This window comes from Gossypium hirsutum, chromosome A13, assembly GCF_007990345.1.
Source record: "Gossypium hirsutum isolate 1008001.06 chromosome A13, Gossypium_hirsutum_v2.1, whole genome shotgun sequence".
NCBI lineage: Eukaryota > Viridiplantae > Streptophyta > Magnoliopsida > Malvales > Malvaceae > Gossypium > Gossypium hirsutum.
Genome location: NC_053436.1, coordinates 106,014,108 through 106,030,787, shown reverse-complemented (window position 1 = coordinate 106,030,787; position 16,680 = coordinate 106,014,108). Strand labels below are relative to the sequence as shown.

Below are 16,680 nucleotides of genomic sequence, written 5' to 3'. Positions count from 1 at the left end.
AAACCGCTTAGCGTCATCATCACGATTTATCTTTCCATTATCATGTGGGAGACAAAAATGCTTACACTCTGCCTTCGGAAATTCAGTGCTGAGAACAAGTCATGCAGAAAACACGTCATCATTTTAGGCTTTAGGATATAAATGTGAATTGCGAAAGAAATTTTTTTCTTTTTTAGATAAAAAAATATTTCGAAAAAAATTAATTAATCTCTCGTTTTTCATTCAATTTAGTCCAATTAATAATTTTAACCATGTTAACAATTAAAAATTAACAACTGATATAATTATGGGTGGATGTTGCGTTTGCTCATATTCATTTCGAAATTATTTTTAAAAAATATATATTTTTATTAACATGGGTCGTCATGTTAGCATTTATTGGCTGACATGATGCCGTCCTATCGGTATTGTTGTTAGTTTTTAATGGTCAACTTTGATCAAAGTGTTACTCTAGTCAAAATTATCAAAGGCAATATTGTTTGAATTAGATTGAATCGGTTCGATCAAGAATGGTCGAATCTTGATGTGAAGGGTGCTTTGAACCAGTTGGATCAGGAATTGGTATGAACCGATTGAATTTAGTTTTTGAATTTTTATAATTTTTTAATTAAACTGATTGAACCGATCAAACTGATGAACTAACGGTGACTTGAATGGTTCAATCACCGTTCCAATCTAAATAACATCAGTTGAATTGGATAAAAAAATTGAGAGAGACTTTGATTTTTTTTTTTTAAATTGAGGAACTTTTACACCATTAAACCGATATGATTTTGGATGATACATTTAATGATACGAACCGCCCCGCGAACTACTTTGGTCAAGCTTACCAAGCCGAGCATTGCACTGTTGGCAAGCTAATAGCTCATTTCCAGCTCCCCGAGCTCCGTCCAGCTCAATTCAGCTTGTTACCGATTTAATTTCGTTTTAACGCAAGCTCATTGAGCTCGATTTGAAATTATTTAATTTCATGCATTTTAATTTGCTTAAATAATTAAGTTAGTTTATTTAGTTAGCTAAAATAATTAGCTCATTTTAATTTGTCAAATCAATACATAATTAAATAAAGTTTTTAACGTGTCTTAGTTTAGGACATGAATTTAATATGTCAAGTTTAAGACAAATTAATTAGCTGCTGATATTTATTTGTCTAAACCAAATTTAATGGTTGTCCTAGCATTAAAACGTGGGTCATAAATATGTTCTAGTTTAGACATGTTATTAATGTGTTTTGTGATTAAAACCATGAATTTAAATTGTCTCAACTTTGCTGCAGGTTTAATGTGCTGAATTTAATGTGTTTAACATGAATTAATTTGCTTCATTAAATTGGTTTTAGGCACATGAATGAATCAGCATTAAAGAAGCCGAATTCAATGAGTGTTGGAGCTTGGGCATGCTTCTTAAATGCGCTCCATGCTTGCCCAAACATCTCATTAATTCGGCCAGCAATCATGCACCATACATTCGGCTGGACAAAGTAGCAACATGGATTAAATTCAATCAAGACATTAAACCAACAGCTCATTAAATCCGTCCCAAGCTCCAACACTCATTGAATTCGGCTTCTTTAATGTTGATTCATTCATGTGCCTAAAACCAATTTAATGAAGCAAATTAATTCATGTTAAACACATTAAATTCGACACGTTAAACCTGCAGTAAATGTGAGACAATTTAAATTCATGGTTTTAATCACAAAACACATTAATAACATGTCTAAACTAAGACATATTTATGACCCACGTTTTAATGCTAGGACAACCATTAAATTCGGTTTAGACAAATAAATAGCAGCAGCTAATTAATTTGTCTTAAACTTGACATATTAAATTCATGTCCTAAACTAAGACACATTAAAAACTTTATTTAATTATGTATTGATTTGACAAATTAAAATGAGCTAATTATTTTAAGCTAACTAAATAAACTAACTTAATTATTTCAGCAAATTAAAATGCATAAAATTAAATAATTTCGAATCGAGCTCAATGAGCTTGCGTCAAAACGAAATTAAATCGGTAACAAGCTGAATTGAGCTGGACGGAGCTCGAGGAGCTGGAAACGAGCTATCAGCTTGCCACCAGTGCAATGCTCAGCTTGGTAAGCTTGACCAAAGTAGTTCGTGGGGCGGGTTCGTATCATTTAACTACCATCTATTCATACACTAATGGCTTAGAAATGAATGAAGTTTAACTTGCAAAATAGATTTGTTTTTCTTTGAAAACAGACAAAAATAAAATTTATACTACAAAGGATAGAGAAAATAGTTTTAGATGGAGATTGTACCGATGGTAATAGATGGAGAGCAGATGCGAAAATACTTTATAGAGCAAGGGATGGAGAAAGTCGAGAGGATGAGAGATGGGAGACAGGAGAAGATCACTTACTATAGGATCAAGAGAGTTATATAAAGTTGATTTCCATAAGGAACGTGTCCTCCTCTGGTCGGTGAATTTATTATTTGGTATCTCTTTTATTAGATTAATTATAAGACATGATGTGATTAAGTTATAACGTATGTTGATAACGAATGCTAGTTATCTTATAGAAGTGGTTGAATAATGTTTTCTATAAGCCAAGTGAAATGTGTGCTAGGCGAAGGGCCTGCATGGGCCAACATCATTTAGTATCTCCCTTGTTAGGTCAATTTATAAGACCTGATGGGCTGCAAGTATGTTGACTTGACAAAGTTTGGCGGAGGGCCATGTGAAGTATGTCTAAGATATCTAAAAATCAAAGTTTCCCAAACATGATACTCAAGGATATAGATCTTTAATCTTTGTTAACAATGTCAAGATTTTATTGGCAATTGCACATATTAAACTCAAATCCGAGCACTCAATGACCCATACCCTTAATCTTTCTCAACAATACTAAGGCTATATTCACATGTCATTTTATTATATTTTGTTGAATTGGGCCAATAAGACTTTAACAGTGCCTAGCAAAAGGCTAAGATATTGAAAATTTAAATGTTTAGGTTCGAGTTCTACATATACATATTCGAGCCAGAGGCATTGTCACTCATATTATCCATAATAACTTTTCACATTGCTAGTACTCGAATCATAGTAGTTGCGATCCAGAAGTATTCTCCCACCGATTTTGGATGAAAAAAAAAGGATCTAGAATATTTATAAACGAGCCTTCTCCTCGAGCTGTTTATTTTCTGAGAACCAAGCCTGAGCTGTTAGTAGATCAATCTACCGTCGGGCTAACACCTGTTAGAGAAAACAGGAAATTATGAAGTAATTGCATGCGCAAATCATTCACTTATACAGGTAAAACATATGTAAAATATCGTTACTATTGCAATGAGCAATGATATCAAAACCCTAGCAATACGAACAACCCGGTGGAAGATGATAAACACTAAAGGAAGCTATATCGATCAAATCAGCTGTGTCTTACGGTGTCAAGAGGTATATATGCTTAGCCTTCTGTATCTTCAAGTCGATTGTAAAGCTACTCAAATTACCTACATTAAGGTTGTCGGGAAAACTGCCTGGGTGCCTTGCTACCACCAAATATTTGGCTTATAATTTAGACAATTGTGGGGTGTTTTAGGGTTTTAAGTTTAGTTTGTAGATTATATCTATAAAAGAATATTTATCATCACAACAAAGAATAAAAAAATGCTTTTATTATTTATTATAATTACAAAACCTAAGATAAATTCCTAAAATAATAATAATAATAATTAATTAAAAAATAAAACTAAAAAGACCTAAAATTATTGAAAAATTTAAAAAGTAAATTCTTCACAAACGGCTTCCACAGCTAATTTTTTGACTTCACAAGAAGGTGTTCCGAATTTGTCTTCGGTAATTTTGAAGGAGCACGATTCTTTACCCACACATTCCTGTTAAAATTTTCAAAATATATATTATTAGAAAAAAATTCAAGATATTTAAAAAATAAAAAAATAACATACCTTTTCAAGAATTGATAAAGCATCCACTTCCGAGTCATTTTCACTTTTGTCAAATGATCCGCACACTCCTTGTGGACTACCAAAGCTAGCAAACTTAATCTTTGAAATTGGTCGATCTTGGCATGATAATTCCACTTCTTTTCCTTCGTGAGTATTTATGCAAACGGATCCAATTTCAACGGTTTGGAATTGTACACCGGAAGGATTACCACCAAATTCCTCAAACAATACCAAAGTGTTCTCACCATCTTTAAGAAATGATAAAATTGGAATAATGAAAAAATAATACTAATAATATGAAAATGAATATTTATATACGTAAAAAACTCAAGGGTTACCATCTTTGGGTAGGTTCACCACACTTAGAGACACATTTACTATTACTGTATCTACCACGATAATCACAAGTCTCTGTCTTACAAAGTTGCTTATCAGCTATATAAGATGGCCAATATCTACCAAGGCTATGACCATTCATCCAAGCCATGCCCTTTCCTAAACCTAGTAAATCCACAACAACTGGTTTATTCTCCAATGGAGCTTTGAATGTTGTCTACAATTTCAAAAACACCAAACATAAATATTAATAAAATCAAACATTATATGTAACATTTATAAGTACATGTATTGCTTTTAATTACCTTGTACCAAGTGAAGTTCCTGTAAATCGGAATAGGGTCGGAAACCCATTTGGATGATGATTTTGAAGCACAATCTATGTCAAAAAATTTGTTCGAAATCCCATTCAAACCAACTTTATATGTCCATTTATTTGATGACAAATCCTTGACAATATTTTTGTTCAAAACCAGCTCAATTGGTGATGTAATTCCAGCTCCAACCAGATCAAACATTGGACCATAGTTCTGCATTATTTTGATTCAAATTATACATTAAAATTCTAGGGTTTTTTTTATTTGTCGTATATATAGATGTATTTATGTATATACCTTGAATCCAACAGTGACACTAAGTAATGATATCAAGTTTTTCCCGAGGGATAGGTTGATGTTCCTCTCAAAAACATATGTCACATTGTTGTTACCATATTTTGACCATTGAGAACCTACGAAAACAAATACATATAAATTTAAATAAATATGTTTTGAAATCAATAATATGTGTATATATATATATATAATATAGTTCATAATTACCAATATATTCTCAATTGAAAAAAGCATGAAGAACATGACCAGTATCATTGACACGAAGTGTCACTGTTCCATTCAACATGGGATCATCTTTTGCAACATCAATACTGTCCAAAAACAAATAATTAATTAATCAAAACATACATAATTTATATTTAAATGAATTGAATATAATTGAGTTAAATAATTTACCTCGTCATATACCACAAATAATCACTAGCATCATTTGCCATATCCTTTTGATCAACAATCTTGTTAAGAGAAACATCTCCCCTTCCTTAGACAGAAGCCGATTCGATCAACTCGGGTCGCCACGTCCATTTCAAAGAACTCGGTTCACCTTCAACTTTGTTCAATTTCTTAATCATCAATGAAGTTTGAGTAGAAACCTGATTTATTTATTTTTAAATATAAATCCATTTCTAACCATATCATATTGATCATAATTATAATAACACAAAACACGAAAATAGATTTTACCTTCGCGGTATTATATGCTTCCTCCCTACAATCTGGAAGGATACTAATAGACCATGCTGGAACAAAGTAATTAATGCCTCCGAAGTTGACATTCGCATCTTTTGGTATTTGTATTGCTCAAAAAACAACTTGATTTCTCCTTTGTTTGATAAATAATAGCCTAATTCATAAATACAATTAAGAACAATAATTAGAATAAAATGATAAATATTTATAATTTTTTTTGAAATAAATTTATATATAAATTAATTTTATTACCATGACTAAATTGCTGAGTTTTTCATTTGTAACATCCCCATTTGTAAGAGAATACTCAATGGAATGTAGAATATCATGAAGCTGCTTCAAATGTCCCCATTTTGGTTGGTTCAAATTTCCTAATAAAAATTAATAATTAATTAAAATAATTATAATTTATATACATACATACACACACATATATATATGTATATGTATATATTCAAAGGCATGAAATTACCATATTCATCAAGAGGTGCATTATAGTCATATGTAGTGGTAATATACGGGCCACCAGAAGTTCTACCAAAATTGGTACCACCATGATACTAAAAAAATGGGGAAACAAAGGGGTTAATTAATAAAATTAAATTATTAATGATTTAATTTTTAAAAAAAATCACTTACCATGTAATAATTTTGTAGTGTACCACCTTTTTGGAAAAATCGAGCAACAGAGTAAGCAAGATCTTCTGGTGTTCTAAGAGGGTCTGCACCACCCCAACTCTTAAACCTAAAATCAATTAAAATAAAATTCAATATAAATTTTATAATTATTTAAATTAAATTATGAACAATTTTAAGAAGAAAAAGAATCACCATCCAGTCCAATTTTCAGTCCACATTTTAGGGGTATTAGGGTCTTTTGGTTTGTATTCATCACAATACCAACCATTAAATGTCTCCAACTACAATTATAATTAAACAAAACAAAATCAAAACTCAATTATCACAAAAAAATGTATTTCTAAATGAAATAATATAGTAAAGAATAAATTCAATTATCACTATAGGCTTTGGAGCAGCAGTTTGTTGACACATGATCCATGAGACACCAATATCAAGAGAATCAGCCATTTGGGCACACCAATTAATATATGATTTCCCGTCATCTCCATATGGATCCATAACATTTCCATATTCATTCTCAATCTATACATATAGATATACATTTAATTTTGATATTATTTAAATATATAATAAATAAAAAATAAAACATAAAATTTTATCATATATACCTGAGCTAGAATGATATTTCCTCCTTGGGATGCAAATAGTTTTTCTTTTTTCACCATATCGACTATCAATGTTGTAAAATTTTTCATTTCATTCTAAAAATAATAATAATAATAAAACACATTATTTACATATATAAATAAACAAAAATAGAACAAAATTTTTATTTTTAAAAAGAGTTACTGAAAACTAAAAGATTTACCATAAAGACATCGTTTTTAGTACGGAGAGAAACTCCGGGCATGTTATGCAACCATACAGGGAAGCCTCTAATAAAAAAAATAATAAAACTGTTAGTGCTGAAAAAAATAATTAAATAATTTATTAAATAACATAGTTAAAATTTTAAAATAAATTAATTTACCCATAATTCCACTCAACACAAGTATAAGGTCCAATTCGAAGAATTGCATATAAACTTTGGTCTTGAATCGTTTTAAGAAATCGAATAATATCATGATTTCCACTAAAATCATACTGACGACGGGCTGGTTCATGTGCATTCCAAAACATATATGTTTCAACCGCATCCAATCCACCTTCTTTGGCTTTTCTTATAAGATCCGGCCACATCTAATAAAAAAATTTTAAAAAAACTAATCAATCAATCATTCGAAATCATATTATAAAAAAAATCTCAAATAATTTAAATGTAAAATATTACCTGAGCAGTACTTCTCGGATAATGAATCGAACCTGAAAGGATAATTCTATGATTTCCATCAATTATGATAGACCTTGAATCATGAGTAACATTAAGCGCATTCGAATGAAATAAGAAGAAAGAAAAAAATAAGAGCAGAAAATAAAATATTGAACATATCCATTTTTTTTCAACCCATAAGAGCAGAAAATAAAATATTGAACATATCCATTTTTTTTCAACCCTGTAAAGCAGAAGAAAAAGTGTTGAGTGAAAAATGAGAAGAGTGTGATAATGTATTTATAAGGGTAGTAATTGAATTCATATCAAATACTAGATTTTCAAAAGATATTTACTTTGATTTATTTACTATTTTAGTTAGATTTATATAATTAGTTAAATCAGCATATTATCATTAAATAGATTTTGGATTTAATAATACGAGTTGACAGCATTAATTAAATAAACTTTTTAATTATAATTAATTTCGTATACTTTGGATAAGTATGGATGTTCTAGGATTAATTTGAGCAATTTTCTGTAAAAATAGAGTTTTGGGGCAATTCTAGTTCTTCAGACCCAGGACGGGTGTTTTCGGCAGTTGCGATCAGGTCGATGAAGGCAGCTGAAAGTCTTTGAAAGCAGTTTAATTTCGGGCGGTTCAGAATCCAGGACTTTGTGTGGATCGCCTTTCTTCTGTTATGCCAAAACATTAACAGGGAATGAGAAGGCAGCCTTAGCAATGTTTGTAGCGAACATATAGAAATAAAGGAAGAAATCCGGGCATACTCTGTTTAGAAAATATAGTGATATATACGAGGCAAAAGCATACCTTCCAAGCTCCAGAAGAGCATTTTATCTTTCTGGAGAAGGATCATTCGGGAGATGTTGCAAGTCAGTATGCTCAACTTCGCAACATGCCAATAACAAAATCATTTGCATTAGCAGGAGCGAAGGTAGGAAATTTGGGGCGGAAATTAAATTTTAATTTTTACAATAATAAAATTATAATTTTAACATTTAATTTTTTTTATCATCTTTAGAAAGGATACCCTAATAAGAAATGCAGAGACAAAAACGAGTGAAACACATTCCCGATGGCGCAGTCTGGCCACTGAGCAATTAGTGAAGGGTATATCCATAATGACTTTTCACATCACTGCGCAACCACGATTCAGCTATAATGTTAACCGTAGTAACTATTCACATTGCTAGTACTCGAATCAAAGTAGTAGTTGCCCAAGTGTTAATTTTGGAAATGGTTATGTTGAAGTTTAAGTTTTCATGAATTATATCTACGGTGTTAATGACTTAAAATGCTGTATGTGCATTGTGTAATATTAGTTTATTTAAGGAAAGAATATGTTAAAAGTGTAGTAAGAGACATGGAATTAATCATGAATTAGACTTGAATGATTGATCTAATTATGTGATGTTATAAGTGGTTAGGGACTTAATTGTAAAAGATAAAAATTTTAAATTTTAATTCCAAATAATGATTGGAAAGGGTCCTATACTATAGTTATTAAATCGGATTCAAATTTGATTGGATAAATTATGTAATATGAATGTTTTGGATATTAGGGTTGTAAAGGATTAAATTGGAATAAATGCATTCATGTTTAAATGATCGTAAATTATTTGAATTGTACGGATAATAAGTTTTTGTTTTCGAACTTAAATTTTATAGCGAAAGATGGCGTAGGACTGTCTCATAACAAAGGAAAAGTTAAAGCCGTTAACAAATAGTGGCTTTCGATTTATGCTTCTATAATTCAATTTCAATTTGCTTTCGTAAACTAATTAATTGTTATAATCAATATGCCTATGCATTGAGGTAATGACATCTTTCTCTATAAACTTTGAATAATGGATTCAATTGATGATATTTGGAATTTGTGATAAATATTCGAATTTGTGTTTGTTATTTATATAAATTTTGAGACGTTGATATTATGATGGTATGTGTTACAAAGCTGATTATGATGTAATGCCTCGTTAAACAATGCTAGACGTGGTTCGGGTATACCTAGCAAGCCATAGGGTCATCGATATAGTGATTTACTAGCCATCATTGTCGAGCAATCTGAGATGGCAAAATGAACAGTACGAACAAATAGTAAAAGTGATAGTTGTCAGACAACCCAAGACGGTACAATATACAAATTCTAAAAGTCATTGTTATCGAGTAACCCAGGATATTAGAATAAAATAGATTTGTGTATCCGCCCTAATGTTTATCTTCGAGTAATAAGGGCCAGAATCAATAAGTATTCAAAACAGGGGCGAAGCCAGAACAAATTTTTAAGGGGACCAAATAAAAATTTAATTTTTTATAGCTATATCTTTATAATTTTTATAGGATTAAATTGAATTTCTCTAATTTGGGGGGGGGGCAAAGCACAATTTTACCTTTACTAATTTAAAATTTTAAAAAAAATTTCAATGGCCTAAATATAAATTTTCTATTTTAGAGGAGGCCAGGGCCACTGCTAGCCCCCCTTTGTATCCGCCTCTGATTGAAAATGATATTAAAATATGAAATAAATAAGAAAGCAGAAAAATGATATGATTAGTTAAATTAGTATATATCAAAATAATTTATACTTGTTATTATACTTAGTTTATTCTTAATGCAATATGTTTGAATTTCAATTATATTAGCACCATTGAATATTCAATACTCAACGTACGTTTTGTTGATTTATGTGCGTAGATATCAGACGAGGATTTCAGCTAGTTGAAAATGTCAAAGCATCCATTCTAGAAAGCTCAGCTCCGAAATTTTTTTGCTAACTCTTTTGTATGTATATATATGTTTGAGTTGGAATGACATGTACGTAGATTGTTTTGGGTATGTTGTTTAAGGGTTCATTTTGGTATATTTGGTATATTTGGTATTTAACCTAAAAGGTTTTATAAGATGAATTTTTATCTTTAATTAGTAGGTAGTTAAGCTAGTTTTTATAAGTTTGTTTATGTGAATTAGTTGGTTAAATGATGTTACATTGATGGTTATAATTTGATGATGTTTGGTTTTGTTTATATGAGTTTAATTGATGATGTTAATTTAATGTAAAGTTTATGTATGTTTGAGGTACCATTTTTTATGGTTTGAACACTTGGAAATGTGTATTTAGAGTTATTTTACCATTGAGTTTTGAGATAACATGAAAGACCATAAGAATAAAATTTACTTTATATTTTGATCTATATGCGTAGTGCCTCGAGACAAGTGATTTTTGTCACGAGATAAGTAAACTTCGAAACTAAATTAGTTGTGCCCTACTCTAGGTCTCGAAACAAGAATCCCTTGTCTCGAGACAGTTAACATCGAAGCAAATTCAAGGAAACATGGAAAGTTGGTCTCTAGACCTAGTCTCGAGACACCACCTTTAGTGTCTTGAGACATATTGACATCGAACAAAAAATAGTTAAAATAAAATGAGTTCTATCTCGAGACAAGGAGTCCTCTGTCTCGAGACACAACATTGAAATTTGATAGTTAAGTTTGAATCCGATTTCTAATTCTAAATTTGGCCCACCATAACTCCGTAGTATGATGAATTGAATCCTAAACACTATCAATACATATTAGTGAGTATGATTGATGATTAAATTGCTTCGATAACGTAACGTGACATCATGCATTCGAATCTATCAACCAAATTAAATGTGGAGTGTTACAATATTAAGCCCACACAACTTTCAACTTCCAACCTTAACACCCTCTCCACAACCTTTGGCTTTCCGCCCGTCTCCCAACCGAGCAAAAGATGAGTAAGGAGATTATAGAATAGTTAAATTTGTAAGCTCCGATACGTGTCCATTGCTTTTGATTTGATAAGGAATTGGTCAAATTCTTGGGGATCATACATGATGTTGCTATTGTTTTCATAAACCATTTTCCCAATGAGTTAAGGACGGTGGTCAATCAACTTTTAGCTCTTTGATGGAACATGGAAAACGTGCATCAAATCGAAGTGGGGAAGTGGAAGCTTTATGAGAAAGATTAGGGCATGCAATTCATGCTTTTCAATGGGAGAGCTTTTCAAAATTAGGGAAATGTCACAAATCCACGCAACGCAACGCAACGCAACTTGTACATGTCCAAAAACGAGTTGCCGGTGAGGAAGTTTACTCGTTCGGGGAAAAGTTCAATACGTCGAATTTAAGTGCATATATCTCAATTCAAACATTTATATGGTCGGCGGATTATTTTTCTATTTATGATATTTTTAGTATTTAATAAAAAATAAATATAATCAGAATATCAAGAATGGAAAATTTAAAAACCTAATTATCAAATACAGAAATATCTCATACAATGTATAAAGGCATAGACATGGTGGCATGGTTTAACAATTTATGGGAAAAATTAAAACCAACCCTTCTTGATTCATTCGAAAACAAGAAGGAAAACAAAACCCAAATCCAGAAAGCCATGGATGATAAACAAAATGGTAAGTGGTAGTGGTAGCCATTAGTGTTGAATAACGCGTGCATTGTTATCCACAAAAAGGAAAAGGCGGTTTAGAGAGGGAGAGAGACACAGACCACACAAGAATTGTAAACTTGGCTGGAGTTGTGTTGTCAATATTATCATTTCCATTGAAGAGAGAGGGGTTCAGAGTCTTTTCAAAGGGTTCTCTCTCTCTATTTTTTGTCCCTTCCTTTCTTTTGTCCTTTAAAACGGCTTAAAAAAAGCCTGTCTTTCTCCTCCCTGTCTTCTTCTCTTCAACTTCATTAAACACTCTTCTAAGAAGAGAAGGGAAAAAGGGAAGGTGCCTGCTTTCCGTCATTCCCAATTCCATGGCTTGTAAAATCTCAAATTCCATGTTCATTTGCTTGGTATGTTCTGATTTCTCAATATTTTTAGAAATATATATATGTTCTTTGTTTTGAATTCTAAATTTCGTTCCTTTGTTGGTTTGATTTTCAGGGTCCTAGTCAAAGGCCAATTAGGAGCCAAACAATTGCTATTCATTCTTCTACTGGTATTCAACTTTCTTTCTCTCTTTAATCTTGGCTATTAAACTCAATAATTTCAACCTGTAGACCACTTGGTGAAGTTTTTGGTACATTTGGTGGGATGGGTTTTGTTAGTTTGATGTTCTTCATAAGCTAGTGTTCTTTGCCATGGTTTCTTTGAGCTGCATTATCTGTTGACTATGGCAATTTCATTTCTAAGTTAATCAGTGCCTTATCTGACTCTCTTGCACCATAGTGTTAGTGTCACTGGTTCTGATAATTAGGTATATTATTTCTTAAGAAATCATTTTATTTGCAAACTTGAATAAGCTAAGCTGCAAAAAGAGGACATGGGGTACCTTATGAAACAAATTAACAACAATTAAACCATTATGTGGATGCTCTCTTGCTTATGCTTTGAAGTTGAAGCACTGAATGGCTATATGCTCAATTGAAAGAACTTCAAGACTCAAGTGGACAAGTAGGTAGTTTCTTGTTGTTCATTGGGCCCCATGTGAAGCTTCTTGTCAAGAAATTATAGACTTCTGAACTAGTTTATACCAAATACGATGTTAACTTCTTGATCTAAATCAATCGAGTCCTTTCAGAGTTGTTAGCCTTCCCGCATGTATGATTAGCATTGTGTGGTATGAACCTATATGCTATCATTCCATATGATTTCCTCTCATTTACCGTATTAATGCCTTTTTCTCCCCCATTAGCAAGTATCTGTCATTTGAAGTGGGACAATCTTCTCGTTAAGGGAATTAACCATAGGAAGGGTATAATTCCCTTAAGAAGGAATAAAGTCATACAAGCTGTGGCGGTTCCAGTAAGACCATCTTCAGCAGACAGTGCTGACAGTGCTGAGTACAGAAAACAGTTAGCGGAAACTTATGGATTCAGGCAAATTGGAGAGCCTCTTCCTGATAATGTTACATTAAAGGATGTTATAGACACCCTTCCAAGAAAGGTATTCTTTTTTATGGTACCCATACATCCCACTTGTTCAGATCATTTGCGATGAATTTGGTCCAGAGTATAATGTTTTGCCATTTTGAACATGCTGCTGATTGAGTTTTTGGGTTCTATGATTGTCTGTATGAGCAAGATTGTATAATGAGATAATTTTATTGAAGAATTGTGCCTTTGTTCCTTTCATGGTTAAATATAATAAAACAGTTTTGCAGTTACAGTGGATCAGGTTGTTCGAGCATGTTTCTTATTTATGACTTATTCCGATACTCTGAACTGAGGGGAGCAAAAAATTAAGCATGACTGTTTTTCTTCTTCTTTTTTTATTACCGAATTGAATTTATGAACATGAATATGAAAATGCTAGCTTAACCAATAAATCTCTTTACTGATTTCCTCTTCTTTTTCCCAAATTTTCCTTTAAGGTGTTTGAGATTGACGATGTGAAAGCATGGACTTCAGTTTTAATATCTGTCACTTCCTATGCATTGGGGATCTTCATGATTTCAAAAGCCCCATGGTATCTACTTCCTTTAGCTTGGGCATGGACAGGAACAGCAATAACTGGGGTACATTTCTTTACAGTCTCTTCATTTTTTACCCTTTATTTGTTATAAAACCAAATATAGACATACTGCTATGCCACCTTATTTACTGTATCTTTTTCCCCTGCAATTTCTTTAGTTCTTTGTTATAGGCCACGATTGCGCTCACAAATCATTTTCAAAAAACAAATTATTGGAAGACATTGTGGGAACTCTGGCCTTTCTACCACTAATATACCCATATGAGCCATGGCGGTTTAAGCATGACAGGCACCATGCAAAGACAAACATGTACGTATGATATGTTTATTGTTTTATTATTATCACTGTTGCAGTGAAGTTTTTCAATGTCATTACAGGGGATGCAAATAACATTTTTGCTGCACATGTGCTAGATTTTTGCATATATGTCCTACCCCTTTTAGATGATTAGCTCCTTTACTGCCATGTTATCCTTATACATGTAGTGTAAGCACTTGAATTTCCACACAAGTTGTTTGCTATTGTTGCTTTGGGGTGACTAGTTTGGGATTCGATTCAGCTACCACAAAATTCAGCAATGTTCTAATGTTTCACACATTTCTACCCAAGTTATATTATTTATTCATATCTGTAGGCTATCAGAAGATACAGCTTGGCACCCTGTTTGGGAAAAAGAGTTTGAGACTTCTCCTTTTCTACGCAAAGCAATCATGTTCGGTTATGGCCCATTTCGACCTTGGATGTCCATAGCTCACTGGTATGGATGCAAAATAGTTGGTTCTTTTTATTCTGGACTGCAGTGCCCACGCTTATCTTAAATGAGTTAAACACACTTCACTGCCATCCTCTTCTCCTACAATTTGACTTGTACATTTTAAATGCATAGGTTGATATGGCACTTTGATTTGAACAAGTTCAGACCGAATGAAGTCAAAAGAGTGAAGATCAGTTTGGCTTGTGTTTTTGCATTTATGGCAATTGGATGGCCATTGATCATCTATAAGACGGGAATAATGGGATGGATCAAGTTTTGGCTAATGCCATGGTTAGGCTATCACTTTTGGGTAATGCTACTTCCAAGTTTCATGTGGTTATATTTTATGAGTTCAAACATCTTTAACAGGAAATCATCACTTGATAAGATTTGATACCTGTGAAACTCTATACCAGTTTGGTGGACAATAATTTATCTTCTAATGCCATTTAATCATGTGGAAAACCGGCCTTATTTCTTTTAGTCTAATATTGACCAAAGTGATACTTGAAACAAGAGCTATTTGAAGCGAATAACTTCATATATTTGCATGTTTTGTTATGAGTTGATTAATCATAGATTGTCAACCCGTGGCTTGATGTGAATGTGAGTGATTTAATTATGCAAATGAAACTTATTTATATACCCTTAGAACTTGTGGTTTTTCTTAAATTGGCCAGATGAGTACATTCACAATGGTGCATCACACGGCCCCTCATATACCCTTCAAACATTCAGATGAATGGAATGCGGCTCAGGCTCAGCTTAATGGAACAGTGCATTGTGATTACCCTCGTTGGTAAATATATTAATTTTGCTGCCCTTCTATCGATCTTTTATTTGAGCCATCATGTTTCCCGAAAGCTGATAAACTAGATTGTAGAATTAGCTTTATTAGACATCATATTAGGGGATGCCTTTCCACTATTTCTTCATTCAACATCTCATCTATTTCCTCGGATTCCATGTCCTTGAAGACTCTGGCAAAATGCTGAACTTTATATATTTGACAGGATTGAGGTCCTCTGCCATGATATCAATGTTCACATTCCGCATCATGTATCTTCAAGGATACCAAGTTATAATCTACGAGCAGCACATAAGTCTATTCAAGAGAACTGGGGACCGGTATGGAGCAGTACTTTTTTAAAATAGTTTGTAGAACAACAATATGGTTATTTTCGAACTCCCTCAGGAGATGCTAATGATTGTTCTCATTGCATGTTAATGTTCATGACAGTATCTGAACGAGGCTACATGGAATTGGCGTCTGATGAAGACGATAATGACAGTGTGCCATGTTTACGACAAGGAGCAAAATTACATCGGTTTTGATGAACTTGCACCTAATGAAGCTTCTCCAATCACATTCCTGAAAAGAGTAATGCCTGATTATGCTTAACTCCTTGTTAAACACCTTGGGGGTCCATTGCTTTTAGGTACTTCCTTATCTGGTAGCAGCCATCACTTTTTGGGTCAAATTAGGTAATGTTATTCCAGTTTCAGAAAGTATATTATTCATTTGAATGGTGAATCATTCTTGAAAGTATGATAGTGCAAGTTCCCTGGAAATATCTTTTGTTGATTTTGACTGCCGATACATATATATAGCAATTTATGAATCATGATAGTTGATGGATTTTACTCACAATTATATAGTTCTCACTATATGTTGCTTAGACTCGAATCTTGATTTTCCTTAAGTTTATATATATATGAATTCATTCACTATGAAGTAGTAATATTTTGTTTGAGTGGTAGTGATGATTATTAATTATTATTAGTATCACACCTTGTCATTCTTTTGACATAATTGTTAGTTACAGGTGCCCCAAAGCTTTAAGTTTGCTTCATTCATACTTAAAAAGTATTTGGATGGCAACAATCATTCCCCTTTTATCAACTTCAATTCATTCATGGACGTTTAACAAAGCCGCAATTTACTTCGTTTTTTTTAATTACAACCTTTGATTTTCATTTTTTCA

General features: G+C 32.4%; 1 protein-coding gene and 1 pseudogene across 2 annotated transcripts; one reads left to right on the top strand and one right to left on the bottom strand.

Moving 5' to 3' along the window:
• Window positions 1-3,637: 3,637 nt before the first annotated feature.
• On the bottom strand, window positions 3,638-8,181 carry LOC107894468 (beta-galactosidase 15-like; annotated as a pseudogene).
• A 3,609-nt stretch (window positions 8,182-11,790) lies between these two features.
• LOC107893433 (omega-6 fatty acid desaturase, chloroplastic) lies at window positions 11,791-16,346 on the top strand. Of its 2 annotated transcripts, none has more exons than XM_016818417.2 (10): window positions 11,791-12,319; window positions 12,411-12,465; window positions 13,162-13,412; window positions 13,840-13,983; window positions 14,099-14,250; window positions 14,576-14,698; window positions 14,828-15,005; window positions 15,376-15,494; window positions 15,709-15,823; window positions 15,936-16,346. In XM_016818417.2, the coding sequence occupies exons 1-10, from the start codon at window positions 12,281-12,283 to the stop codon at window positions 16,095-16,097; spliced, it is 1,338 nt and encodes a 445-aa protein (XP_016673906.1). In that variant the 5' UTR covers window positions 11,791-12,280; the 3' UTR covers window positions 16,098-16,346. The 2 variants fall into 2 exon arrangements, with proteins under 2 accessions (XP_016673906.1, XP_016673907.1); XM_016818418.2 differs by having other exon boundaries at window positions 11,850-12,319; window positions 13,849-13,983.
• The last annotated feature ends 334 nt before the right edge of the window (window positions 16,347-16,680 follow it).

Coding starts and splice junctions, on each gene's coding strand:
- LOC107893433 (XM_016818417.2), top strand. CDS start 12,281: ATGGCTTGTAAAATCTCAAATTCCATGTTCATTTGCTTG. Junction 14,251..14,575: donor CACCATGCAAAGACAAACAT/GTACGTATGATA, acceptor TCATATCTGTAG/GCTATCAGAAGATACAGCTT. Junction 15,824..15,935: donor TTCAAGAGAACTGGGGACCG/GTATGGAGCAGT, acceptor TGTTCATGACAG/TATCTGAACGAGGCTACATG.